Below are 27,729 nucleotides of genomic sequence, written 5' to 3'. Positions count from 1 at the left end.
ACTAGCATGCTCAATAGACCTAATGACCTTTCACCCCATTTGCTCTCTCTCTCTCTCTCTATCTTTCAGTTTCTCATTCTCTCCTACCTCCCTTTTACGGCCTCTCCCTCCCTCTCCCTCTGTAAAACCAGCACAATAGAGTTCTTAGGCCGTTTTGAACATCTCAGCGCTGAGATGGATAGATCTAATGAGGGCTTTTCCCTGTTATTCACTTCCCTCTCCCTCTCTCCCTCTCTCCGTCCCTCGCTCCCATTCTTATGTCAGCACAATAGCGTTCCTTGGAGTATTTTAAACATCACGACGCCAGGATGGGGACACACAATGAGAAGAGCCGGAACATAATGCAGCAGGCGAAATGAGCAGAAAAAAACCAACTCCAGGGTTCTCCCCCCCCCGAAATTCCCAAGCCCCCCCAGCAAGATTACAGCTCTGTCAGAACGGTGTGCAAACGCAACAGAAGCCTGTTTTCCATCTGAGTTTATAACCCTCTGTAATGTTGCTCTCGTCAGCTCACAAAAGTCCACAAACAGTTGTTTGGGGGAAAGGCCTTTGATTTTTAACACTTTTTTTGTTTGTTGGCGTTTTGTGGTGGTGGACGATGGTAGTCTAGTCAAATGCAAATGCGACTAAGACTATTCCTATTATCTCTCGCTCGCGTACAAAAGAGAAAAAAAGCAGTAGTTTGCTTGAGTGACTACATTTGTCTGTTTGGTTCAGGTTCTGTAAGTCAAAATTGATACCCTTCCGGGCTGTCGTGGTCTAACACGATCCATCGCTTCGCTTTGATTGTCAACTTTAATGGGCCGGGCCTCTCCACCTCCAGCTTTGTCTTCTCCCCCCACGAACAGGCCGTTGCATTTTTCACTCTGTCCCCACGTCGGGGGTTCAGCCGAGCGTATGCAATTTGCCCATTAAGGCCGCAGTGGATAGATTGCGTACGCACTTACCCCCCACCTCAGTCGCGGCAGAGCTTAAAAACCGCTCAGCGGATTTGTAATTTGCGGCAGAAACATGCTCTCAGGAAGCATTCCGAGCGCACTCTCACCAGCAATCGGACAATAAAACAAATAGAAATAAAGACTAAACTGTTCCGCGGATGACAGGCCTCCACGCCGTGTGACAATAGCTCCAGAATTTAGCGCATAAAACCTTTTATCTTGCAAACACGCTTTTGGCCTTGACGGTCGTTTCTCGTGCTAACGTGCTAATGCACTCATCGCTGGGCCCCGGGGCTAAGAAAGTTATTTGTTTAAAGAGCAGTGAAGGCTTGGAAGAACACAATAGTTTGCCACATATTCATCTCCACTTGGGCTTCCATAGCAGAGGCTAGAAATACATTTTGATTTTAAAGTCAGAGTCGATCAGTTTTTGACAGTGAGCGGCAGTTGTTAGAGTTCATTTGGATTGACAGAGCACCGGCAAAGCCAAAGGGCATTCTTAGACATTTTCGGACCTTTTGGCATCTCGAATCAAAGCGTTTCCCGCTGTCCTGCATTTTAAGGTTAAGGTTTACTTCATTGTCTCCCAAAGGAAAAAAATTGTCTTGGATCAAAGAGATCCTACAAGACATCTCGCATTTCACATTCACAGTTCATACATTTCGCAGGACAAAACCCAGTACTGCCATTACCAGACACATGAGTACGCAGTGACACAGCAGTGGTGGGGGGGGGAGGGGGGGGGGCAGCAGCCCAGACTCACCCGTCTCTCTCCGCCTCCTTCTTCTCCAGGTCCTGGATGACGTCCAGCAGGACCTTGATGGTGTTCTGGCTGGTCTCCAGCACCCCCTCCAGGCTGTGCAGCTGGGACTGCAGGGTGCCGATGTCGTGCAGGGGCCCCCGCGGGCCCAGCAGCTTCTCCCTGGCCTTGGCCAGCTCCAGCTTGCCCCGGGCCCCCGACACCAGCCCCCCCAGCAGCTCCTGCACGTGCTTGAGCGTTTCGGCCTGTCCTGGGGTGAGGGCGGGGTCTGTAGTCCTGCTCGGGGGAGCTGGGGTGTGGGGGTTGCCTGGTGCATCACCGGGCATCTTGTCCGGTTCATTCCAGGGTGCGTTTCCTGGTGTGTTGCCGGGCGTGTTGCCTGGTGGGTTGTGTGTGTTGCCTGGAGTGTTCTGTGTGTTGCCGGGCGTGTTGCCTGGTGGGTTGTGTGTGTTGCCTGGTGGGTTGTGTGTGTTGCCTGGAGGGTTGTGTGTGTTGCCGGGCGTGTTGCCGGGTGTGTTGTGGGTGTTGCCTGGAGGGTTGTGTGTGTTGCCGGGCGTGTTGCCGGGTGTGTTGTGGGTGTTGCCTGGAGGGTTGTGTGTGTTGCCGGGCGTGTTGTGGGTGTTGGCGGGTGTGTTGTGGGTGTTGGCTTGTGGCTCAGTGCAGAAGATGGCGTGCTGGGTCGCAGAAGGGGCCGGGGCTGGGGTCTGGGCGGGAGCAGGGTCCTGTCTCCGGGGTACGGCGGGGGTCCCGGGCCTACGGGGGTAGGCGGGAGGCACTGACCCCCTCTTTGGGGGCTCAGACTGCAGAGTGGGTCCAGAGCCGCAGCAGCCCTCTCTACGGGGGGTGTACGGGGGCGGAGGTGGGGGCGGCGGTGGGAGTGGGGAGGCTCGTCTATTGCCCATCTCCCTTTCTCCCCCTCTCCAAGAGTCCTGAGTGGTGTTGGGGGCCTGAGGAGGGGGGATGCAAGTTTGGGCAGGCGAGGTACCGTGTGGGACAGTTTGAGGGTGAGTAGCACAGGGTAGCACAGTTTGGGGAGGCGAGGTGCCTTGTGGGATGGTTTGGGGGTGCGAAACACAGGGTAGCACAGTTTGCGGAGGTGAGGTAACCTGCTGGACGATTTGAGGGTGAGAAGCACAGGGTAGCACAGTTTGGGTTGACAAGGTACCGTGTGGGATAGTTTGGGCTTGTGAAGCACAGGGTAGCACAGTTTGGGGAGGCAAGCTACTGTGTGGGATATTTGTTGCTGACACGGGCTTGGGCACCATTTTAGGTGCTGGGAGACTCTGAGTGGTGGAAGCAGATGGTGGTAGAATTTGAGGGGACGAGACACAGTTTGGACCAGTTTGAGGGGGGGATGAGACACAGTGTGGAGCAGTTTGAGGGGGTGGAGCTCGAGGGGGTGACGGAGTTTGGGGAGATGAGACACAGTGTGGAGCAGTCTGAGGGGGTGAAGCTCGAGGGGGTGACGGAGTTTGACGGGGCAGGACGGGAGATGGCGCAGTTTTAGGGGGTGAGGTGCGGATTGGCATTGTTTGAGAACGTGTGCCAGATGAAGGCGTTTTAGGGGGTGTCACTGAGATTGCAGCAGATTTAGGAGGTGAAGCGGAGGGTAGGGCTGGCTCAGATTTGGGGGGTAAGGTGCAGGGGGGCACAGTTTTACCCGGGTCGCTCACGGTCCGGCCCAGGCGCTTCTTCCTGCCGTGGGGAGAGGTGGGGCAGGAGGGCCCGTTGGAGCCGATCACAGGGGAGGTGGGGGGGCAGGAAGGGCGGTGGTTAGGGTGGGAGGCGGGAGCCCCGGGCCTTGAATGCGCACCCGGCAGGGGAGACACAGCGACAGCAGTCCTTGGCTTGAGGCACTGATGCCCGTCCAGAAGGGGGCGCTGTGGAGAGAGATGGGGCTGGCAGCCGCAAGGGAAGGGGCAGTCCTGAGTACCGGTGGGGGGTGGTGTGTGGTTCTGGTGGCAGACCCCGTCCTGAGTTCCCCCCCGGTCCCCGTCGTCCTGGCTCGGAGCCCCTCCCCCACCCTCAAGGCTTCGGCTGCGGGCCTGAGAAGCGCAGAGTGGGGGGGGCTTCTGCAGGCTGGGGGAGGTCTGGATGGCGGTGCTCATGCAGTGCCGGCGGGGGTTGGGCAGGGTGAGGGAGCAGGGCCGGATCGGGGCCCAGCTCCGCCTCATAGGGGCCGGGGTGAGCGGGTGAGGGGGTGTCCTCGCCAAGATGGCCGCCACGGCGCCGATCGTCCCCTCCATGTCTCCCCGGACGGCGCCCACCACCGACCCGCCGTTGGCCGTCGCCTCCTTGGCCGCCTCCCTCGGACCCCCGCCCCCGGAGCTCTTTCGGTTGGGGTGGGGGCTGCCTTGCTCCGCCCCCGACCACCGGCGCCCGCCGTCCGCCCCGCCCCCGGGCCCGCCCCCGTCCTCCAGGTCCTTGAAGCGCACCTGCTGGGTGCGGTTGCGCCGGCGCTTCAGGCGGGTCTCGATGTCCGGGGAGTCGCGGTTCAGCAGCACCGACCGCACGGTCACCGCCCGGTCCGCGTTGCCGTTGGCGCCGTTGGCGCTCGGGAGATGGTTGGGCTCTTTGCTGACCATGTCGCCAGGCTCTCTGCCCGCCCCTAGCGACGCGCGGTCTTGCCTGGATCTGGGCACTCTGTCCGTGGTGCCGAATCCGCTTTGTACTCCCAGTGCTAGCAACGGAAAGTTCCGGTCGCTATCTTTACGAATTGAAACGCCTTTTGCGTTTTTTCACTTGTTTTTGCTTGTTTGGCTTGTGATTGGCAAAAAAAGAGAAGGTTATAAAATATATTCATAAAAACCTAATTCCACTACTTCCATTTGTATGTAGATTTGGGACGCAGCCAGGTTCCAGCATCCTGTCTGCCAGGGTTATGAAGATGGTGGCGATTGGTCAGTGATGACAAAGTGGGCGGTACACAGTGAACAGTTCTTGAGACGGAGACTGCTCAGACCTGTCCCGGAACAGCCCTGTGAGTAAAAAAGGTCCTGCAGAGGATCCGAGCCCTTAGGTCACATGGCTGCCCCGCGTGTGCGCGCGTCCGTCCGTCCGAGCGTCCGTGAGTCCGCGGGGTCCCGTCAAGGCGGGGGGGTGCGGTGGGAGATGGAGCTGAGAGGGGCGGAGGCGGGGGAAGACGTGGGGCATGCTTCCTTCCGCAGAGTCCTGAGCCACCGCCCCATACGTCTTCCAGAATCCACCTCGGGAGAGAACCTCGCGAGGAAGCTCCGCCCCCTGGGATCTAACCAATCACGCGGTGAGACCGGGCTGACGCTGCGGGTCCAGACCGAATGATGATGTCACATGGAGGGAGAGGGAGAGCACAGGGGTCAAAGGTCGCAGGTGTGTGGATTTCTGGTGGCCAGGGTTTCATGTCACTGTTAAATCCGGCCCCCCAGGGGTGAACTACAGTTCCCTCTCCCCTTTCTTCCTGTAACCACACCCTTTTTTTCTCGACCTCTCCCTCCGCCGTCCTCTTGTTCCTCAACTCAGCGCCCCCCTCTGGTGGGTGGCAGCGCAGGTGGGCTCACCAAAACAGCTCATTTCTCTCTCTCTCACTCGCTCTGTCTCTCTCACTCCACACCTTTCTCTTACACTGTCTCTCTCACTGCCTGTCTCTCTCACTGTCGCTTTCTCACTCTCTCTCTCACTCTCACTCTCTCACTCTCTCTCTGTCTCTCTTACACACTCTCTCAATCTCTCTTTATTTTTTGTCTCCTCTGTTTTCCCTCCTCCGCTGTTGGTCTCAGTTGTTCATCTGGGTCTCATCTCTGGGAACGCTGGTCTGAGCCTGAAAGTGCAGAGAGATTGCTGTTAGTCCCTGTCCTGATTCTTCATGACATTTTGAGGTGACTCTTCTCAAACCGCCCCTCCCCCTCCAACACACACACACACACACACCCGCATACCAGTAAATACTTTCTAACGCCAGAGACAGCCCCACAACATAACGCATTTGATTGTCATGACGATGCAGCGTACGATTATCATAAAAAGTGCCCTCATGAATAAAGATTAGCGCAATTGTACTTCCAGATCTAAACGTCCAAATGCTTCTCAACTGCCTGCAAATTAGAGTGGCAAGAAATAACGCAGTATGTCGAATGTTCTCTAATGCCGGGTATGTTCTGTGGATCAACCTCGTGTTTGCCCCCCCCCCCCACAGCAAGTACCTGCAGGAAATGGGGCAGAGATGGCGGGTTTGGTGACTGATGTTTGGCGGTCAAATTCCCAAGGATCCCTGACCCTAAATCTCTGTGTAGCTCTGGAGTAAAGTAAACAGACGGCGTATCTGGGACCCACGGCTTCCCCAGAACAGTTTCAGGCCGACTCATAACTTCCTTCCCTGGTACAGGGGGTCAGGGCTTGGGGGCAGTTCCATTTCGATTTCTGTTAGCTCAGAAGAGGGATGAAAATTCAGTTCCTTGATGGAAAAATGGTGATAGAATGTTAAGGCTGTTTTTCAGTTCTCGTATCAGAATTTCAGCTCACATCCTGGACTGACCTCTGACCCCTGGAAGGGATCATGTCACTTTGTCAAACATGATTCAGTTAGGCTTATCGGTATCTATTATCTTGCAACTTTCACATAATTAATGATTCAGAGCGAAGGTAACTAGGCAGTCTCAGGAACGACCTGGTCCATTAAAAGCCAAACTGTGAATCTGTGGTGAAATCATACCACACGATCTACCACCTGAATATGCATGTATCCAGTAAGGTCTTCTGACATTGCTCTTTTAGACAGACATCAGAAGGAACCTGCAAATCAGCCATTATTTGACCCAGAAAGGCAGTGAGTGTACTTGGCATGACGTTCCTCTACCGTGCATCTAGTGTTCTTCTTCTCTGTGTTCTTTCCTTCAGAGCGGAAGAAAAAAAGAAAACTCCTGCGGTCTTTTAAGTCAGGATTTGCAAAGGAGATCCGAGCCATTATCCGCCTCTTACTCTTTCAAGTAAAGAAAAGAGCCAGGATCCAGAGTGATGGGGGGTGGGGGAGGGGGGGGGGGGGAGGGGTGAGTCAGACTCGGGAGAGGCGGGGGTCGTGTGCGAACGCTTAAAGAGGGAGCGCTTCAGAAGGGCGCGGGGGGGCTAGGTTACCGCGGCTGACAGATGTAATTAACCCGCCCCTCGTTAAGCACACCCGCCAAGCAGCGTCGCCATGGAGCTGTCACCGCCACAGCAGCCCCGGCGCGCTCCTCCTCGCGACTGGGGGGGGGGGGTCCTCCACCCCCCCATCATCCACACACTCACACGCACACACACACACACACGCACACACGCACTCTGTGAGACACGCACCACACACACACACACACACTCTGTGAGACACGCACCACACACACACACACACACACACACACACACTCTGTGAGACACACACCACACACACACACACACACACACACACACACACACTGTGAGCCCCCACACCCCCACTACACACCACAACACCTGAACACACACACACACCTCACTTGAGCACACACACCCCACACACACTCTACACCCCCCACACAACCCACCTGGGACACGCACACACACACACACACTCTGGAGACACACACACACACACACACCACACTTATGACGACACCACCCAACAACCTTATCTGCTGACCGTACACGCATGCTAATATCCCACTCGACACTTGCTGGGAGTCCTCATTACAGCAATTAAGCAGCCGGGCTCAGATTACCTCTCACGCTCTCCCACAAACGCCGCGCCTGCCCCCGGCCTGGCCTACGCCGCGCGGGTCCCGTTCCTAACGGTAACGGCCTATCAGAGCAGCCTGGCTCCCTACGCCGCGCCGGTCCCGTTCCTAACGGTAACGGCCTATCGGACCGCCTAGCGCTGCGTTAATCAGCGGTGGCGGCCGTGGAAGGTGAGTAGATATGTTCACTTCCTGCCGAGGCTTTTTGGCCCTGAGGCGTTAACGTAAGTGATCTTTCCTCCCTGCTGGTCTCCCGCCTATTAGCATCTGTGCTAATTCACCTTGATCCCTCGCAGACCTGGGTCAAGTACATGCATGAAGTACATACATAGATAAATACATACATACATACATACATGTGTACATGCATACATACATGCATGCATACAGTACGTAACACTTCACGTGTTGCATGTTGGTCAACTTTGACAACGATCATGCAGATCCCTGAGAATTTTCAATCAATTTTGAAATGAATTAAAATTTACGAAATCATATGAAAAAGGAAATTTCCTGTGAAAACATTCCTTTAATAGAAAATTATAGTTCTATTAGTGTCTGAAGAGTTTAAAAAATAATCCCAAGCACTCTTTGCATCTTCTACAGCTATTTACACATGCCCAAGGGCATCTGTATTCCTCTGCAGTCAAATACATATATAATGTATTTGTACCAATACTGTGTATATATTTGTGGGTTTTTTGTTTATTTTTCTGTGAAGCACTATGGGATGTTTTTTTTAAATGATTTTTTCTACAAAAAGTGCTAAATAAATACAGTTTTTATTAGAGGTCCAAGCACCACAGGTGCTGGAACCATGTTGTTTTTGTTGAGATTTTTCCTGCCTGTTGACCTTAAATGACTTTAAGTTGGTAAGTCTTTACCAAGTATGGTAGACTTTCTTTTGAGGGATGGACTCTTGTGTCCTGTGGATCCTGTAAAATGTGGCTCATTTCGGACACCTGGTGGCGCTGTAGTACGCATGAAAATGTTTTACCTCTACAAAGCCAGCCTCTGAGCCCCAATATCTCAAGAGACACACAATTTAGTACCCAGGACCCTTTAGGACCCTCATCGGGAGGGCACCTGGACGCATTTTCGGCCATTTTGATTAAAAAAAAAACAAAAAAAAAAACACTTAAAACTTTTATTCTCTTACAGAAATCAGCACCTATCAGCACAGCGTTCCGCGTGGTGTATCTACGGAACTAGTTCTACTCAGGTTTTACTCATGTTGTGATCTTTTTTTTTTAAATGGCGAAATGATGATCCATTGAGCTTTCAGTGGGTGTGGCTTATCACAAAAATGCTCAAACAGCCATAGTTAACAATTAAAATACAATATTCACAATCAAATCCAGGCTGAACTGGTAAAATAACGACCAAATAACCATGTGGTGACACTAGAGCACCATAAAAATAAAAAAATAAAAATAAAATTCACTGAAATCACTGGTACTTAAAGCAATGCATGCTGTCATAGACATGTGCATTTCAAATTGTTGCTTGCAGTGCTTGAACTTTGGAATCACTGGTGGCAGCTTTTATTATTATTATTATTATTATTATTATTATTATTATTATTATTATTATATGTGGTTATTTTTCAATGACTATGACCGTAATAGAGAAAAATACAGACCAACATTAATGAGCCCCACCCCACCCCCCCACGCTGTTGGCTACAGGTTTGATTCCCTGCTGTAGCACTTTCTGGACAGTGCTCCTACCTCTAGGTTAGTCACTAACCCCCTTACCCCCTCCGCTCTCCCCTGCCTGAATGAAGTGTAAAGATTTGTAAGGAGGGGCAATGGCCTGCTCTCGTGTGTATTTAAAATATGTCTGTAGTGTGTGTGTATGTAGTGGCTTTCCCCTCCTCTCAGTACTGACGGGAGATTCTGCTGAGCGCTCTGATCGAGGGTTAAAAATACGTCCGCTCTCCCTCCCAGAACCATGCCGTTATTCCTTTATGTGTGAGTCACCTTCAGCTGCAACTAAAGTGATCTGGCTCTGACATGTGAACCTGAGCACAAACACATGCACATGCACAAGCACATGCACACATAAGCACACAGACACACGCACGCACAAATACACGCGCGATACTACCCTGTCTACTTTCCCTACATGTGTTGTATGCGTGTTCTGTGTGTCTTCATGCATGTGTGTGTGTGTGTGTGACTGTGTGTGTCTGGGTCCGTGTGTGTGTGTGTGTGTGTGTGTGTCTGTGTGTCTTCATGCATGCATGTGTGTGTGAGACTGTGTGTGTGGGTCTGTGTGTTTGTGTGTTTTGGAGCATGTGCATGTGAAAGTGTGTGTGCACATGTGAATTGTGTGTTCGTGAGTGAAGCATCAGTACCTGGTATACAGGGAGAGTACTGATTGATGAGTTCTCACAGTTAATCAGAATATCCATCCCAAGCACCCTTCTTCCCACTGCTACTTTATTTCTCTTTCTCTCTTTCGCTCTCTCTCCTTCTCCCTCACACACACACAGATTTGAGTTTCGCAGGTTATTATTCACACTCTCACACACCACACCCATATGGAGCTGAGCACAGTCTCAGATATGCAATTACATCCATGCTCTACATGCTGCTCACACCTTGAAGAGCTTTTCATCTGGAGCTACAGACCGCACTGCGGATACACACACCAGCCTTCTGAGGACCTGTCTCTTATACCAACAGTGCCTGCTAGTACACACACCAGCCTTCTGAGGACCTGTCTCTTATACCAACAGTGCCTGCTAATACACACCAGCCTTCTGAGGACCTGTCTCTTATATCAGTAGTGCCTGCTAGTACACACACCAGCCTTCTGAGGACCTGTCTCTTATACCAACAGTGCCTGCTAATGCACACACCAGCCTTCTGAGGACCTGTCTCTTATATCAGCAGTGCCTGCTAGTACACACACCAGCCTTCTGAGGACCTGTCTCTTATACCAACAGTGCCTGCTAATACACACCAGCCTTCTGAGGACCTGTCTCTTATACCAGCAGTGCCTGCTATCACACACCACCTTCTGAGGACTCGTCTCTATACCAGCAGTGCCTGCTAATACACACACCAGCCTTCTGAGGACCTGTCTCTTATACCAGCAGTGCCTGCTAGTACACACACCAGCCTTCTGAGGACCTGTCTCTTATACCAACAGTGCCTGCTAGTACACACACCAGCCTTCTGAGGACCTGTCTCTTATACCAACAGTGTCTGCTAGTACACACACCAGCCTTCTGAGGACCTGTCTCTTATACCAACAGTGCCTGCTAGTACACACACCAGCCTTCTGAGGACCTGTCTCTTATACCAACAGTGCCTGCTAATACACACATCAGCCTTCTGAGGACCTGTCTCTTATATCAGCAGTGCCTGCTAGTACACACACCAGCCTTCTGAGGACCTGTCTCTTATATCAGCAGTGCCTGCTAATACACACACCAGCCTTCTGAGGACCTGTCTCTTATACCAGCAGTACGTGCTAGTACACACACCAGCCTTCTGAGGACCGTCTTATATCAGCAGTGCTGCTATACACACACCAGCCTTCTAGACCTGTCTCTTACCACAGTGCCTGCTAGTACACACACCAGCCTTCTGAGGACCTGTCTCTTATATCAGCAGTGCCTGCTAGTACACACACCAGCCTTCTGAGGACCTGTCTCTTATACCAACAGTGCCTGCTAGTACATACACCAGCCTTCTGAGGACCTGTCTCTTATACCAACAGTGCCTGCTAGTACACACACCAGCCTTCTGAGGACCTGTCTCTTATACCAACAGTGCCTGCTAGTACACACACCAGCTTTTATATCAATATGTCCCATTGACATTCTGCACAATGGAGGCCAGGACCCCTGTGTAACCTTGCCATAAACTTTATATGCTTGTAAACCGGGTGCTGCCTCATCCCTCATCTGTCTCTCTGTGACAGTGTCACAGCCTGGTTATGTCACTATATAAAACACACGCATATCTCACACACTCACACACACATATGCACACACACATGCACACACATCACACACACCTTATATACACATTCACACATCTCTTACGCACACACATCTCTCTCACACACACACAAAAGAAAATCATTCAGGTGTACAATAAGTGCTGTCAGTCTCTAAATCAGTCTATTAGTCGATCTCTGAGTTAATCTCTGAGTCAGTCTCTAAGTCAGTCTGAACCAGTCTCTGAGTCCGTCTCTGAACCAGTCTCTGAGTCAGTCTCTAAGTCAGTCTGAGCCAGTCTCCGAGTCAGTCTCTGAGTCAGTCTCTGAGTCAGTCTGAGCCAGTCTCTGAGTCAGTCTCTGAGCCAGTCTCTGAGTCAGTCTGAACCAGTCTCTGAGTCAGTCTGAGCCAGTCTCTGAGTCAGTCTCTGAGTCAGTCTGAGCCAGTCTCTGAGCCAGTCTCTGAGTCAGTCTCTGAGTCAGTCTGAACCAGTCTCTGAGTCAGTCTGAACCAGTCTCTGAGTCAGTCTGAGCCAGTCTCTGAGCCAGTCTCTGAGTCAGTCTCTGAGTCAGTCTGAACCAGTCTCTGAGTCAGTCTCTGAGTCAGTCTCTAAGTCAGTCTGAACCAGTCTCTGAGTTGCTCATTCAGTGCAATCAGCAGGCTTTCTGCTTTTTTACAGGCACTGAGGAAAACTAGGCTAATTTAAGGCCTACAGTGCAATGATTGGGTGGGAGAATTGGAAGGTCTTGATTCTTTAAATTAATTGCATTAACAAGAGACCGAGAAAAACCAACCAGTATTTAATTGGGGTGGGTAACATTTAACAATATACAAAACGAATGTTAAACAAGTAAATTAAATTATAGAAAATTTGAAGCTGTGGGCTAATTAACAAATTAAATTAGTGGTGGGTTAATTTGTTCCTGATGTACTTTTTCATCTGTGGTCTTCTGTTATCAGTCTTTTTTTAAAAAAATTTTCTAGCAAGAGCTGAATGATTTAATAGAACTTGTAATTGTATTAATCACTTCCATAACCTGGAAATTTAATTAGAAACTAAAGTCTGAAATATTTTTTGAATTGGCCACAGAAATTATGCAAAACCCTGTGAAAAAATTGAATTTCATGATTGAGCATCCTTTCTTGATGACATTGTAGCTAGTGGGAGGCGGGTTTTGAGTAAATGTGTGTGTGTTTTCTGTGTGTGTGTGTGTGTTTGTGCGTGCGTGCATGTCTGTGTGTGTGTGTGTGTGTGTGTGTGTGTGTGTGTTCGTGTGTTTTAGGGGGATGGTCAGAAGAGGTCATTATTTCTCATTCATTATTCTAGTAGGTAACATTGAGGTTTACACTGGCTGCTACAGATGACTCCAGGGCAAGATTAGCATACACCGGGAAACCAAACAGGGTAGCTGTTTAAAATGTGTGCAGAAAAGATGGAGGTACCATCTGGTCATACCCTAACTTACAACCCGAGGTTGGGGGCACGGCTGGTCAAAAGGTCTATCCGAAATTCCCCTGCTACCCCCACTCCCTGGTCCAGTGACTCAGGTAGTGTAACAAACCAGGACGCGAACACATACCCCCAACAGGTGAATAATCTGTTAGGTTAGACTGTGCTCGGGGGGGGGGGGGGGGGGGGTGTGGAGGCTCCGTGTTGGCGGCGGCAGTTGTGGTGGGGGGGCTGGGCGGTTCACGTTGGGTCGGGGTCTGGCTGATGGGCAGGTTCACTGTTGGGTCGGGGTCTGGCTGATGGGCAGGTTCACTGTTGGCGGGGTCTGGCTGATGGCGGTTCACTGTTGGGTGGGGTCTGGCTGATGGGCAGGTTCACTGTTGGGTCGGGGGTCTGGCTGATGGGCGGGTTCACTGTTGGGTCGGGGGTCTGGCTGATGGGCAGGCTCACTGTTGGGTTGGGGGTCTGGCTGTTGGGCAGGTTCACTGTTGGGTTGGGGGTCTGGCTGATGGGCAGGTTCACTGTTGGGTCGGGGTCTGGCTGATGGGCAGGTTCACTGTTGGGTCGGGGGTCTGGCTGATGGGCAGGTTCACTGCTGGGTCGGGGGTCTGGCTGATGGGCGGGCTCACTGTTGGGTCGGGGGTCTGGCTGATGGGCGGTTCACTGTTGGGTCGCGGGTCTGGCTGATGGGCAGGTTCACTGTTGGGTCGGGGTCTGGCTGATGGGCGGGTTCACTGTTGGGTCGGGGGTCGGCTGATGGGCAGGTTCACTGTTGGGTCGGGGTCTGGCTGATGGGCGGGTTCACTGTTGGGTCGGGGGTCTGGCTGACGGGGAGGTTCACTGTTGGGTCGGGGGTCTGGCTGATGGGCGGGTTCACTGTTGGGTCGGGGGTCTGGCTGATGGGCAGGTTCACTGTTGGGTCGGGGGTCTGGCTGATGGGCAGGTTCACTGTTGGGTCGGGGGTCTGGCTGATGGGCAGGTTCACTGTTGGGTCGGGGGTCTGGCTGATGGGCAGGTTCACTGTTGGGTCGGGGGTCTGGCTCACGGTGGTGTCTCTCATGCACCCTGAGAGTTCTGCATGCAGCGCTCATTATTTGCGTCATGATCCAAGTTATTAGAAGAGCTCACGTGTGGTGTGAGGGAGTGCATGGTAAGTGGTGTTCTGACTGAGGTGTCTGATGAGTGTAATGTGATTGTGTGTCATGTGAGTGTGTGTGAAGAGTGGTGAGTGTAGTGATGGTGTGTGAATGTGTGTGTGTGTGAGTGAGTGTGTGTGAGTGAGTGTGTGTGAGTGAGTGTGTGTGTGAGTGGGTGTGTGAGTGAGTGTGTGTGAGTGTGTGTGAGTGAATGAGTGGGTGAGCATGCACGCAGTGTGTGTGAGTGTGTGTGCGCGCGTGTGTGTCTCTTGGCGAGGATGTGGGGGGTGTTTGCTTATATTTGTTTTTCCGAGAGTATTCATGTCATGGATCTGTCTCTGCCATCCACCTTCTGAACACGATTATTAGGATTAATTATGATTATTGTGATTAGCAACACGCTCCACAAGACAGCGAGCCGGAACGATCTCCCGCGCTGACTCACACACGCGCGTGTGCGGGCAACACCGCCCGCCGAGCGCGCTAGCGTGCGTTCAGCACCGCCGCGTCCGGTTGGCCCTTTTTCTGCTTCTGTTGCCCATGGCTACAGGACCTCCCTGATCTGATTGGATGTGAGTCCCTGGAGAAGGAGTAACCGTGCGCCGTGACTGGTTTAAAAGAAAGTTCCTCCAAAAGTTTTGTGTCACAGCCGCTTCACAGAGGCTGGTATCCAGGGTGACACAAACTTGCACAACTTTTCCTTTTTAACACAGTTTATATATTTGTGTATGTCACTTTGAGCCAGGATGTATACTAAGCCATTCAGGTAAGGTAGTGTACCTTGCCCAGGGTTAGGCTGCTCTGTTCTGCTTGAGATTTGAACATACAACCCTTGGGTTACAAGCCCAATCCCCTGACCATTACATTAACATGCTGCCCGATTGCCTCCCCACCCCCATCATCACTGTCCTGTACTTACACCCCACCCCCCCACCCCCCCGAGTCATATCGTTCTCCTCATAGGAGGCATAAAAGGTCTCCATTCCTGTATTTCTCATGGTTCTCCATCCCTCTTTCCCTCCATCCCTCTCTCTCCTTAAGTACCCTTCTGTATTATTACTCCGCTTCTCTCTCCTCATTCACTGGCCCTCCCTTTCTCCCTTTCTTTTTTCTCCTTCCCTTTCTGTCCTCCTCAAATATTTCCCCGTTCACCTTCTTTTTATTTTGCTTAGCCCTTCCCCATATTCCCTTCCTAACCTCTTCCTCCCTCTTTCTCCCTCTTTTTTCCACTGTCCCTCCCTCTCTTTTCGATTCATCTCTCCTTCATTACCTCTCTCTCTCTTTTCCATCTCTCTTTCCATTCATGTTGCCGTATTTCCCACTCTCTGTCTTTTAATGAATTTTCACTCATTCCCTCCCTCTCTCTCTCTCTCTCTCCTCTCTTCCTCTGCTCTCGCTTCCTCCCCCCAAATATCCCCCCACCCTAGCTGGAGATTTACAGCGACAGTTTAATGAAGCCTCTCTGTTAAACCCCCATCCCCCCCATCATGAACCCCCAGTTCCTGGTTTTGTGTGTCCATGTTGCCTTTATTGGCAGAGATGTGATAAATCTCCCGGTGTGGGGGTGTGGGGGGGGTTGGGGGGGTGCAGGTACTCTAGAGGGTGATCTCAGAGAGATCATGATTCTCGGTTATTGTTATTAAAATGTACTGTGTGTAACTGTGTGGGGATATTTCTGGCCTGACTCCAGCAACGGTAAAAGTGTTAATTCAGTTAAATTTTAAAACAGTGCCGTGTCATGTGACTGAACACTCTGTGTTGCTGTGGCCTTATGGGACAAACACTGTGAGTGCTCTCACTGCGCTGTGTGCGTGTGTGTGTGTGTGTGTGTGTGTTCATGAGTGTGTGTGTGTGCATGTATGCGTGCGTGCATGTGTATGTGTGTGTGCGTGTGTATGTGCATGCACGTGTGTGTGTGTGTGTGTGCATGTATGCGTGCGTGCATGCGTATGTGTGTGTGTGTGTGTGTGTGTGTGCGTATGTGTGTGTGCGTGTATGCATATGTGTGTGTGTGTGTGTGTGTGTGTGTGTGTGTGCGCGTGTACATATGTTTGCATTGCACGTGTGTTTACAGGTGCATGTTGTACTGAGGTATAGTGTACGTGCACTAACACGGTCAGTGCAAACCTGACCGAACGTTTTGTCAGTATAGTAACGTCAGCGACATCAGCGGCAACGCCCGCGAACGACCCGCGAGCGCGCACCCAGGGCTCCGTTCCGCTGCGACGGCGTTCCTCGCGGACCCGTCCCGGGGTGACGGGGCCCTGCGTGAGCCTCTGAGAGACGGGCGGGGGGAAGGAGCGCTGGGCGGGGCGGTCTGTCCGACCGCCGCGTACGACGCGCGGCTCCGCTGTGCAGCCGCTAACGCGCCGCGTGCCAGCGGAGCACCTTCTCACCAAACCGACAGGATGAGAGGAGGAGAGAGAGAGAGAGGGAGAGGGAGGGAGAGAGAGAGAGGGAGAGAGAGGGAGAGGAGGGAGAGAGAGAGAGGAGAGAGAGAGGAGAGGAGGAGAGGAGGGAGAGAGAGAGAGAGAGAGGGAGAGAGAGAGAGGGAGAGGAGAGAGAGAGAGGGAGAGAGACGGCTGGGGAGCTCAGCGCAGATTGAAATGTTATGTAAAGGCGTGTCAGATTGGATTGTCTGAGCGAGGTTAACTTTATCAGACAGGGCCGTGTACACGCACTGTGGGGGGGGCAGGGGGGGGGGGGGTGAGAGACAGCGATGGAGAAAAGTAAACATGGATTGATGTATTTATAGAGGATGAGTTCGACAGAGGGAACCAGGGCAGAGAGTGCAAGTCAGAGAGAGAGAGAGCAGGAGAGGGAGAGAGAAGGAGGAGAAATAGGGGGAGAGGTAGGGAGGGACTGAGACAGGAGCACGCGGGAGGGAAAGAGAGGGAGAGAGGGAGAGGGTAGGAGATAGAGAGAGAAGGAGGAAGAGAGAGGGAACGAGAGGGAGAGGTAGGGAGGGAGCAAGGGAGAGGTAGGGAGGGAGGGACACAGAGAGCGGGAGGGAGGGAGAGCGATAGTGATGGGGGAGATAGAGAGAGAACCAGATATTGTTTTTCGATTTTTATTGTTATCACGATTGTTTTGTTTGTTGTTTTTTATTAATAAATGAAAACGGTCTTATTATTATTCCTGGATTTCACTGGGCTGTTATCATCTTTGCATGCATTGTTAATACAGAATGCAGTGTGTTTATACGGACAGCTGAGGCGAATTTGAATTTGGGAGACGGAGTGGAGAGAGAGCGGTACTGAGTGGTCCTGCTGTGGTGGAGTTTGGCAAGTTTGGCACGTTCCACATTTTAGGCATTCGCCCTGAGAAAGAGCATCTCTTACACGGGGGAGACCTGGACAGGAAGGAAGCTTAACGTACACGGGAAGATCACAGAATAGCGGACAGGGGTCATTTCCGTCCTAAATGAGGACATGCTGGCATGAAAAGGTGTGGAGCTGGGTATTGCATCAGGGGGTGCGGGGGGGGGGGGATTCTGACTGCAAGGGACCCAGTCTTTGGGGTTTACGGACGGATGGAAGCGGGGTGAGGAGCTTGCAGTTTTTTGGGGAAGTGGTGGAGCAGGGTCTCTGGCTCGGGGGGAGGAGGATGCTGGGGTTAGAGGCGCTGATCGCATTGGGAGGCATGCACCAGGGGAGGGGCTGAGGTGGTGGGGTGCGAGGGGAAGGGGAATGTGGTAGACTCTGACGCAGGGGATGACATGTGCTCCTCCCGGTAGGGAGAGGGCTCTGCCAAAAAACAGAGGCGGTGCTCCAGAAATAACGAGAGAGAGAGAGAGAGAGAGGGAGGGTGGGAGGGAGAAAGAGGGAGAGAGAGTGTGAGTGAGAGAAATAGAAAGAAAGAGAGAGACAGAAAGAGAGAGAGAGGGACACGTGACGGTAAATTGGCTTCACAAGGTGGGTTTGGCGGGCGGGAGACGGGCCCCCGCAGAGGGACAGTCTGTCCCTTTTTTTGACGTCTCTCTCGCTCTCGCCCCTGCTGGAGGACGGCCGCCTGACGGGCCTCGTCCCGTTTAACGAGCGTCCCGAGTGGTGACCCCTCGGACGCCAGCGCGGCCCTCCGGTTCGGTAATGAGCAGACACACGCCTCTGCCCCGCTGGGTCCTGTCACCAGCTGCTGGGCAGGACGGGCACTTACAGCACTGCACACGGGGACTACAGAGCTTATAAACGAGCTCTCACACACGCTGCCTCACACACACTGCCACACACACACTGCCACACACACACTGCCTCACACACACACGCTGTCTCACACACACTGCCACACACACACTGCCTCACACACACACGCTGCCTCACACACGCTGCCTCACACACTGCCTCACACACGCTGTCTCACACACACACTGCCTCACACACTGCCACACACGCTGTCTCACACACACGCTGCCTCACACACGCTGCCTCACACACACTGCCACACACACACTGCCTCACACACGCTGTCTCACACACACACTGCCTCACACACACTGCCACACACACACTGTCTCACACACTGTCTCACACACACACTGTCTCACACACGCTGCCTCACACACGCTGCCTCACACACACGCATGCCTACACACACTGTCTCACACACACGCTGTCTCACACACGCTGTCTCACACACACGCTGCCTCACACACGCTGTCTCACACACGCTGTCTCACACACGACTGTCTCACACACCTGCTCCACACACGCTGTCTCACACACGCTGTCTCCACACAGCGCCACACAACTGTCTCACACACACTGCACACCTTCCACACACACTGCCACACACTGCTCACACCTGTCACACACACCTGTCTCACACACGCTGTCTCCACACACGCCCACACAGCTGTCTCACACACCTGTCTCACACACGCTGTCTCACACACCTGCTCACACACACTGTCTCACAACACTGTCTCACACACACCTGTCCCCTCACACACACAGCTGTCTCACACACGCTGTCTCACACACACTGTCACACACACACGCTGTCTCACACACACTGTCTCACACACACTGTCTCACACACACGCTGTCTCACACACGCGCTGCCTCACACACACTGTCTCACACACACGCTGTCTCACACACACTGTCTCACACACAGTGTCTCACACACACTGTCACACACACACGCTGTCTCACACACACTGTCCACACACACTGTCTCACACACACCTGTCTCACACACACTGCTCACACAAAACACACTGCCTGTCTCACACACACTGCTCACACACACTGTCACACACACACACGCTGTCTCACACACACTGTCTCACACACACACGCTGTCTCACACACACGCTGTCTCACACACACACTGTCACACACACACGCTGTCTCACACACACTCTGTCTCACACACGCTGTCTCACACACACTGTCTCACACACACTGTCTCACACACACACGCTGTCTCACACACACTGCACACACACACACGCTGTCTCACACACACTGCCACACACACACTGTCTCTCACACACGCTGTCTCTCACACACGCTGTCTCACACACACTGTCTCACACACACTGTCACACACACACTGTATCACACACACACTGTCTCACACACACTGCCACACACACACGCTGTCTCACACACACTGCCACACACACACACGCTGTCTCACACACACTCTCACACACACACTGTCACATACACACGCTGTCACACACACACGCTGTCTCACACACACTGTCACACACACGCTGTCTCACACACACTGTCACAGGATTTTATTCCCAAAGACGTTTGTGAGGACACAGGGAGCTGCTGTGGGTGGGGCCTGACACAGCAGCCCCGCCCCCTGGTGGGGGAGCGCAGAAACGCTGATGCTGGCTCTTCCCTGGGGGGGGCACCAGCCGGTGTGCAAAGTCACTGCCCTGTGACAGAGTGGGTGTGTTGGGGTGCAATGGCCCTGGACAGGGGGGGTTTGAAGAGCAATGGGGGCGGGGGGGAGTGGGTATGCACTGTAACCCCAGAGACTCAGGCTTGCTCAGAGGGGGGTGGGGGGAATCTGTTATATCTACTCAAAGTGACTGGGTCAGACGTGAGTCACCATCCCCCCGTGGTCACCCCCACCCCCCCAAACACACACACACACACACACACACCCACACACACCCTTTCCAGAAGGACGTCCCCCCTACACAGAACAGCACGTCAGCAATAAAAATGCTGGGTTATGTCAAATGAGGGACCTTCACTAAAACCGTTAGAAACAGGACAACAAAAGACTGAGGCTATCAGCCAAGCTTTTTGAAAGAGCAGAATCATGCAAGAGCAATGAGAGAGAGAGAGGGACTGAGAGATAGAGAGAGAGGGAGAGGGAGAAAGAGAGGGAGGGAGAGAGAAGAGAGAGAGAGGGAGTGCGAGGTTAAACAGCTGGCTTAGGGCCTAAGCTGTCTCTTCAAAACACATATCACTGACAGGAAACAAAAGTCTGAGAGGAAGAGAAGAGTGCAGGAGAGAGAGAGAAAGAAAGAACACCAGAAGGAGGACTGGGAGAAGAGATGGATAGATAAGGAGGGGGTCTGGGTCTGGGGGAGGGGGGGTGGTGCAGGGACAGGTTCTACCCAGTCCAGGTAAATTCAAAAACATTAATTCTCTTTGCGCACCAGTATACTCCTGCAGATCGCCGACAATTTTTAATGAATCGACAGTCTTCAGCAGTGTTCACAGCAAAGGCATTTAGTTCAGAAAGACGTTTCATTGAAGAAAAACTGCGAGGGGATTTCTGACTTTACGCGCGTCTGATGACTCATGGGTTTCACGCGTCGCGTTTGACCCAAGCCTCGTAACAACAGACAGCAGAGAGAAGCGCACAGACAGAAAGGGAGAGAAGCGAGGGAGGAAGAAGGAAGAGATGAAGGGAGGCAGAGAAGAGTGCGAGTGTGCAGCCTGTGTGTGTGTGTGTGTTCGTTTCCGCCTATAAACTTTACAGTAAAGAGAGAATGCCAGGATCTCCGCTTCCATCGCATTAAGCTGTCGTGTGCAGATGGTGCTGAGGGTAATTGGATTTTGCTTCTTTAATTTTCCATATTTTCAGTCTCTCGCAATGTGCTGCATAAATCTGATCTAATTCTGCCAATGAGACAGCGCTATCTGCGCACCACATAAATGATGTCATCCGGTTACCCACTACAGAGAGGGGTACCCATAAACACCCACAGAGAGGGGTACCCATAAACACCCACAGAGAGGGGTACCCATAAACACCCACACAGAGGGGTACCCATGAACACCCACACTGAGGGGTACCCATAAACACCCACACAGAGGGGTACTCGTTCTGCCCAAATTATAATGCGTGGGGACACAGTTCATCATCACACACAAACCTACCCCATGCAGACATGCCTGTGCTACACCTGCACACACACAAACACCTCTACCTTACACCTACACAGAGGAACACCTACCCTAAACCTACATTAACACACTCACTTACCCGACATCTATACTAATTCACATACATATCACAAACATATATACACTGTATACACTGTATATACACACACACACATAGTTATGTGTACACCATGCACACATTCTTGGCCACCCTGCTTATCACACAAACACACCCACTTGCACACTAATGCGACTCTCGCCTGTTCACACGACCACACCGACAGCCCGTGTTTACACCCTAACCCAACCGCACCGACAGCCCGTGTTTACACCGCCGGCACCCTGAATGCCAACCGTCATTCGCACCCGTGCACAGCTCACAGACCGCACACACAGACGACCAGCACACGACTCCACAGTATGTTCCATAACACGCAGCTACACGTTAAAAAACGACAGTGAAGCTCCCTTTAGGCTCAAAAACACACCTTTGTTGCGTAAAACTTCTGGGGACCTGAGGAAGGTCCAGTGGGAAGAAAACTGTTGTCTGTTTTACAAAGTAAACGTGTGTTCAGGTGTGTAAAACATTGGGTTAAACAATGTTGGGGTAATGCAGTCAACCCCATTAGGTATTTTACACAAAACCAGGTGTGTTACAATTTGTGAAACATGGTGTGTTTTACACACTGAAGGTGTGTTTAAGGTGTGTGAAACATGGTGTGTTTTACACACTGAAGGTGTGTTTAAGGTGTGTGAAACATGGTGTGTTTTACGCACTGAAGGTGTGTTTAAGGTGTGTGAAACATGGTGTGTTTTACACACTGAAGGTGTGCTTAAGGTGTGTGAAACATGGTCTGTTTTACACACTGAAGGTGTGTTTAAGGTGTGTGAAACATGGTCTGTTTTACACACTGAAGGTGTGCTTAAGGTGTGTGAAACATGGTGTGTTTTACGCACTGAAGGTGTGTTTAAGGTGCATGTCGGAGCTTATGAGTGTTCCGTCCTTTGCTATCATTCATTCGTGGGTCCCGCTGCTCACCAACCACCTCAACCAATCGGAACGCGCAGACGGTTTTGAGATTTTTGGGTCATGGCTACACGCTGCCACCAGCATCCTGTGCACCTGTCTACCTGCTGCGTCTGGCCATCTGGACAGGCGATCCAAAAAAAACCCCAAAAAAAACGTCCCCCTAGACAGCGCTTCCCAGCCCTGTTCCTGGAGCTGTACCGTCCTGTAGGTGTTCACTCAAATCCCAGTTTAGCACACCTGATCCTAACTAATTATCAGCTCTGCGAGGTCTCACGCAGTCGAACACCTACAGGACGGTAGAGCTGCAGGAGCAGGGCTGGGAAGCACTGCCCCAGTCAGTGCACCGTGGCCCCCACTGTGAAGGGGCAGGACTGAGCAGGACTGAGCGGAACCTGGCACTGGGACCCGGGTCCGACCTGCCCCTATTTGCAACCCCCCCCCCCTCCATTCAGCTCTGGGGATCCTTCCCAAAAACCCCCCTACACCTGTTGCTGCCTGTCTCCTCTCCGAGCTGTCCCGCATCCCCGTAAATGCAGCGTTGCATCATGGAACCCCACGCCTGGACCTTCCGTCTGAAAACAACGGCATCCTTTTCACGCCGGTGAAATTCCTGCCGAATATTTTCACTGAAAAATCCTGGAGCAAAAGCAGTTCTCCTTGTGTGATCTTATTCGCTGTTTCGGGATGTGTTTGCTTGGGAAAAAAAGTTCTCAGTCTGTATTTAATTTTTGCTGGATGTAAAGAGGTGAAGTATCTCCGGCCGAAGGTGCAGTGTTTAAGGCTGATGTCCGTGGGACGGTGTGCGTGCAGTGCTGTGTTCGTGATTGGCGGGCGTCTGGGGGGACGTGTTTACGAGGCGCACGTGTTGGAGCCCTTACTGCCCCTGATGTCTGTGGGAGTGATCGCAGTGGTTCCAGGTGATGAGTTGAGGTGGCAGCAGTTTTAGCTGCCCATTGTGTGAGTCAGCCCCCGCCATGTGTCCCTGTGTGTGAGTATGTGTGTGTCTGTGTGTGTGTGTGTGTGTGTGTGTGTGTGTGTGTGTGTGTGTGTGTGTGTGTGTGTGTGTGTGTGTGTGTGTGAGTATGTATGTGTGTGTGTGTGTGTGTGTGTGTGCATGAGTGAGTATGTATGTACGTGTTTGTGTGTGTGTGCATGAGTGAGTATATATGTATGTGTCTATGTGTGTGTGCGTGAGTGAGTATGTATGTATGTGTGTTTGTGTTAGTGTGTGCATGTGTTTGTATATATGTGTGTGTGTGCGTGAGTGAGTATGTATGTATGTGTGTTTGTCAGTGTGTGCATGTGTTTGTATATGTGTGTGTGTATGTGTGTGTTTGTGTTTCAGCAGCGATTGCGGCGGCAGCAGCGCACAGCAGCGGTCATGTGCTGGCACTCAAAGGGGGCTGCGGGTTCGAATCCTGGCCCGGGACACAGCTGCTGTGCCCTTGAGCGGGGCGCTGAAACGCCCAGCTGCGTGTGAATGGGTGAAGGGCTCGGAGCCGAGCTGGGCGAGCCCGCGGTAACCTAGCGGCGCCCCAGAGAGCGGTCCGGGGGAGCCGTGGCAACGGGGCGAACGCGCCGCCGGGCGGTTCGTGTACCGTCACAGGTGAGCGCCAGGAGCACGGCCACCGCGGTGGGAGTCAAACTACCGTCCGCAACAGAGAGAGAGGGGGAGAGAGAGAGAGGGAGGGAGGGAGAGGAACAGCGAGATGCTGAGGAACAGGAGAGAGAAAGAGGGAGAGAGGGAGAGGGAGGAAGAGGAAGAGAGAAAGGGACAGAAGGAGAGAGATGAGGGAGAGAGGGAGAGGGAGAAAGAGGGAGAGCGAGAGACTGGGGCGAAAGAAAGAGATGAGGGAGGAAGGGAAGAAGAGGGAGAGAGAGAGGGAGAGAAGGAGAGAGGGTGGCAGTGGAGCTAAGGTAGTGAACAGCGCTGCTAAGGTACCGAGACAAACGGCAAAGAGAGACAACAAATCAGAGGCGAAGAAACAGAGAGACACTCACCGTCCCCTCCGCTCTCCACACCTTCCACAGAAGAGCCAGTAATCCTCTCTTTTTCTTCCTCTTTTCACCTTTCTCCTTCCCCCCGGTTTCCCCTTCTCCTGCTCCTCGCTGGGGTCCTCCCCCCGCCCACAGTTCACTCCGGGACAGGGCTTTTCGAGCGGGAGAGAGGCGGAGTTCAAGTGAGACCCGGCTCACCCCGCTGCGCTGGAGGACTGGAGAGGTCAGGGCTCTCTAACATCCCTCCGCTCTCGCGCTCGCTCCTTCACTCACTCACTCGCTCCTCCTCTTCTCTCTCTCTTTCTCTCTCTCTCTCTCTCTCTCTTTCCACCCATTCCTGCTCTCCCCCCCCCCTCCCCTCGTCACTTGCTCCCTGCTTCACGAGCGTACGGAAGGTCCTCCGCTATCTTCCAGCTCCTCTGAAAATCCCATCTGTCTTTTTTTTTTATTCCTCTCCCCGCTTCCCTCTCTCCGGCTCCTCTCCTCCGTTCAGTTCCCCCTCGTTTCTTTTGGGCGATGGAGACTGTGGCCGCGCGACAGTGGAGGTGAGCGAGCGAAACGGAGGGAGAGAGAGAGACAGACTGCTGTGTGTGTGTGTGTGTGTGTGTGTGTGACACAGACAAACAAAAGAGAGGCTATCCTTTTCAGAGAGCGATGTTTCTATCTCTCTCTCTCTCCGCGCTCTCGCTCTCTCTCTCTCGCTCTGTCTCTCCTTTTCTGTATTCCAGCACAAGTCAGCGTGTGTCATCGTCAGCGGAGGGAGAGAGAGGGAGGGTGGTGGAGGGAGGGAGGGAGGGAGGGAGGTGGAGGGGAGGAGAGAGGGGCAGGGCATGTGAGCATGTGTTTCTGTTTAATTAAAAAACAGAGGATGCTCAGCAGAGGAGGGAGAGAGGGAGGGAGGGAGGAAGGGAGGGAGGGAGGTGACAGAAGAGGCACACAGGAGAGGAGGGAAGTGGAAGTGCTGAGAGAGGGATGAGAGGGAAGGAGAATAAGAGGATGGTGAGAAATGGTGGGATGGAGTGGCAGAACAGGAAGATGAAAGGGGGAGGCGAGAGAAAGTTTGAGGAGAGAATGAGAGTGGAACCGGGTAGCAGCGTGAGGAAAATAGGCCAAGGAGGAGGAATAGAGTTTGGAGTAAATGAGAAATGGAAAGTGGGAAGGATAAGGGAGGCGAAAGGATGGGAGGCAGGAAGAGGAGAGAGAGGGTGAGAGAGGAGTGGAAAGCGTCTCAGATGGGAGCAATTTGGCGGCAGAGGTTTGACTGAGCTGCCAAGGCAATGCAACAATCACAAAGCCCCAACATAGAGCCAGGGCACTGTGCCGATCACAGAGCCCCAACATAGAGCCAGGGCACTGTGCTGATCACAGAGCCCCAACATAGAGCCAGGGTACTGTGTCGATCACAGAGCCCCAACATAGAGCCAGGGCACTGTGCTGATCACAGAGCCCCAACATAGAACCAGGGCACTGTGCAACAATCACAGAGCCCCAACATAGAGCCAGGGCACTGTGCCGATCACAGAGCCCCAACATAGAGCCAGGGCACTGTGCCGATCACAGAGCCCCAACATAGAGCCAGGGCACTGTGCCGATCACAGAGCCCCAACATAGAGCCAGGGCACTGTGCCGATCACAGAGCCCCAACATAGAGCCAGGGCACTGTGCCGATCACAGAGCCCCAACATAGAGCCAGGGCACTGTGCCGATCACAGAGCCCCAACATAGAACCAGGGCACTGTGCCGATCACAGAGCCCCGGCATAGAGCCAGGGCACTGTGCCGATCACAGAGCCCCAACATAGAGCCAGGGCACTGTGCCGATCACAGAGCCCCAACATAGAACCAGGGCACTGTGCCGATCACAGAGCCCCGGCATAGAGCCAGGGCACTGTGCCGATCACAGAGCCCCAACATAGAGCCAGGGCACTGTGCCGATCACAGAGCCACAACATAGAGCCAGGGCACTGTGCATATGTACGTATGTCTGTACATATTGCGGGTGCATGTTTTTCTGTAGTGTTTGATCGAGGGGCTGATAAATAAATTGATGAGACTGATTTCACGCCTGCCGAAGACGAAACCCTTCTGCAGGGGAGAGCTGAAGACACGCCTCTGTCCTCTTCCCATTGGCTCACCTCTCCCTCCTAACTTACCAAAGAGAGATGGGTAGATAGGAGTGTGTCACCCCGCGGGGGGTGTGGAAAGGTGTAATCGTTTCGCCCCGTCCCATTACTGAGCGATTAGATGTCTTCCTTCAGCATTCCGTCTTATCTACCTGTTTACTTATCGGCTCTTATCTCTCTCTATCTCTTCTCTCTATCTGTCTGCTCTCCCTCTCTCTCTCGCTCTCTCTGTCTTTTATACAGCCTCTTTTCTGACTCAAAGGAAGCTTGTTGGCAGCATCTGAGGGCTTTAATGCACCCAATTCCTCCCAGCCTGAACAACCTGCAGCTGACACATTATGGGGGAGCTATGAATGGATAGCTCTCAATATTGTGTGTGAGTGTGTGTTAATTTGTGTGTGTGAGTGCATGTGTGTGTGTGGTTGTATGCGAGTGATTGTGTGTGAGAGCGGGTGTGTGAGTGTGTGTTAATGTGTGTGTGTGAGTGCATGTGTGTGTGTGGTTGTATGCGAATGATTGTGTGTGAGTGTGGGTGTGTGAGTGTGTGTTAATGTGTGTGTGTGAGTGTGGGTGTGTGAGTGTATATGTGTGTGTGTTTGTGTGGGTGAATCTCATGTTCACAGACAGAGAGGGAAGGGGGCGGGGGTTGGGGGGGGGGCAGGGTTTTGTCCTTGACCTGGTAACTAGTAGCGCTCTGGGAGAGTTTGCTGGTGGGGAGGGGTGGAAGTTCACATGGGGACATGGAGAATGAGATCCATCTCTCTCTCCAGACATCCTGCTCCCCTACCCCTCTCCTCTGGGACAAATCCCAGCCTCAGCATCAGAAAACAGCCCCTACCCAGGCCAAAATCATGAGCATGAGCAGCCTTCCCCATCACAATCATGACTGTCCTTCCATATCAAAATCATGACTGTACTTCCAAATCAAAATATCATAAGCATCCTTCCACATAAAAATCATGAGCATCCTTCCAGATTTGAGTGACAGGGTCCCAGCAGAGCAGAGACCTGTTGCACATCAGACATAGGCCTCAAAATTAGCCTCTGTTTCCTTTTTATGATTTACAGAATTACAGTCAGAGTTTATTTTCTGCGCTCTCAGAAGTTGGAGCCCCATTTTCCTAACCCTCTGTACGGCCACCTCAGATGACACCCTGGTTTTGTCCCACAACCCGACGGCCTTGTTTGTGGCGCGCTGTAATCTGGGGAATTATGAATTAGTGGCTTAAAGGATTATCCCGTTTGAGTCAAACTTA

At 52.5% G+C, this 27,729-nt stretch overlaps 1 protein-coding gene across 1 annotated transcript in view; it reads right to left on the bottom strand.

The window, feature by feature from the left end:
• LOC135239706 (basic proline-rich protein) overlaps positions 1 to 25,095 on the bottom strand; it is a 111,019-nt gene extending 85,924 nt beyond the window's left edge. The window contains exons 1-2 of the mRNA XM_064308578.1: positions 24,355 to 25,095; positions 1,702 to 5,494 (exon numbers count right to left, since the gene is read on the bottom strand). Of these exons, the coding sequence (XP_064164648.1) occupies positions 1,702 to 4,283 (2,582 nt within the window). The 5' untranslated portion in view covers positions 4,284 to 5,494; positions 24,355 to 25,095. The remainder of the gene's footprint in view (positions 1 to 1,701; positions 5,495 to 24,354) is intronic.
• Between the last annotated feature and the right edge of the window lie 2,634 nt (positions 25,096 to 27,729).

The sequence above is a fragment of the Anguilla rostrata genome, chromosome 14 (genome assembly GCF_018555375.3).
Source record: "Anguilla rostrata isolate EN2019 chromosome 14, ASM1855537v3, whole genome shotgun sequence".
NCBI classification, from domain to species: Eukaryota; Metazoa; Chordata; class Actinopteri; order Anguilliformes; family Anguillidae; genus Anguilla; species Anguilla rostrata.
This window is presented reverse-complemented; position numbering and strand designations above follow the sequence as displayed.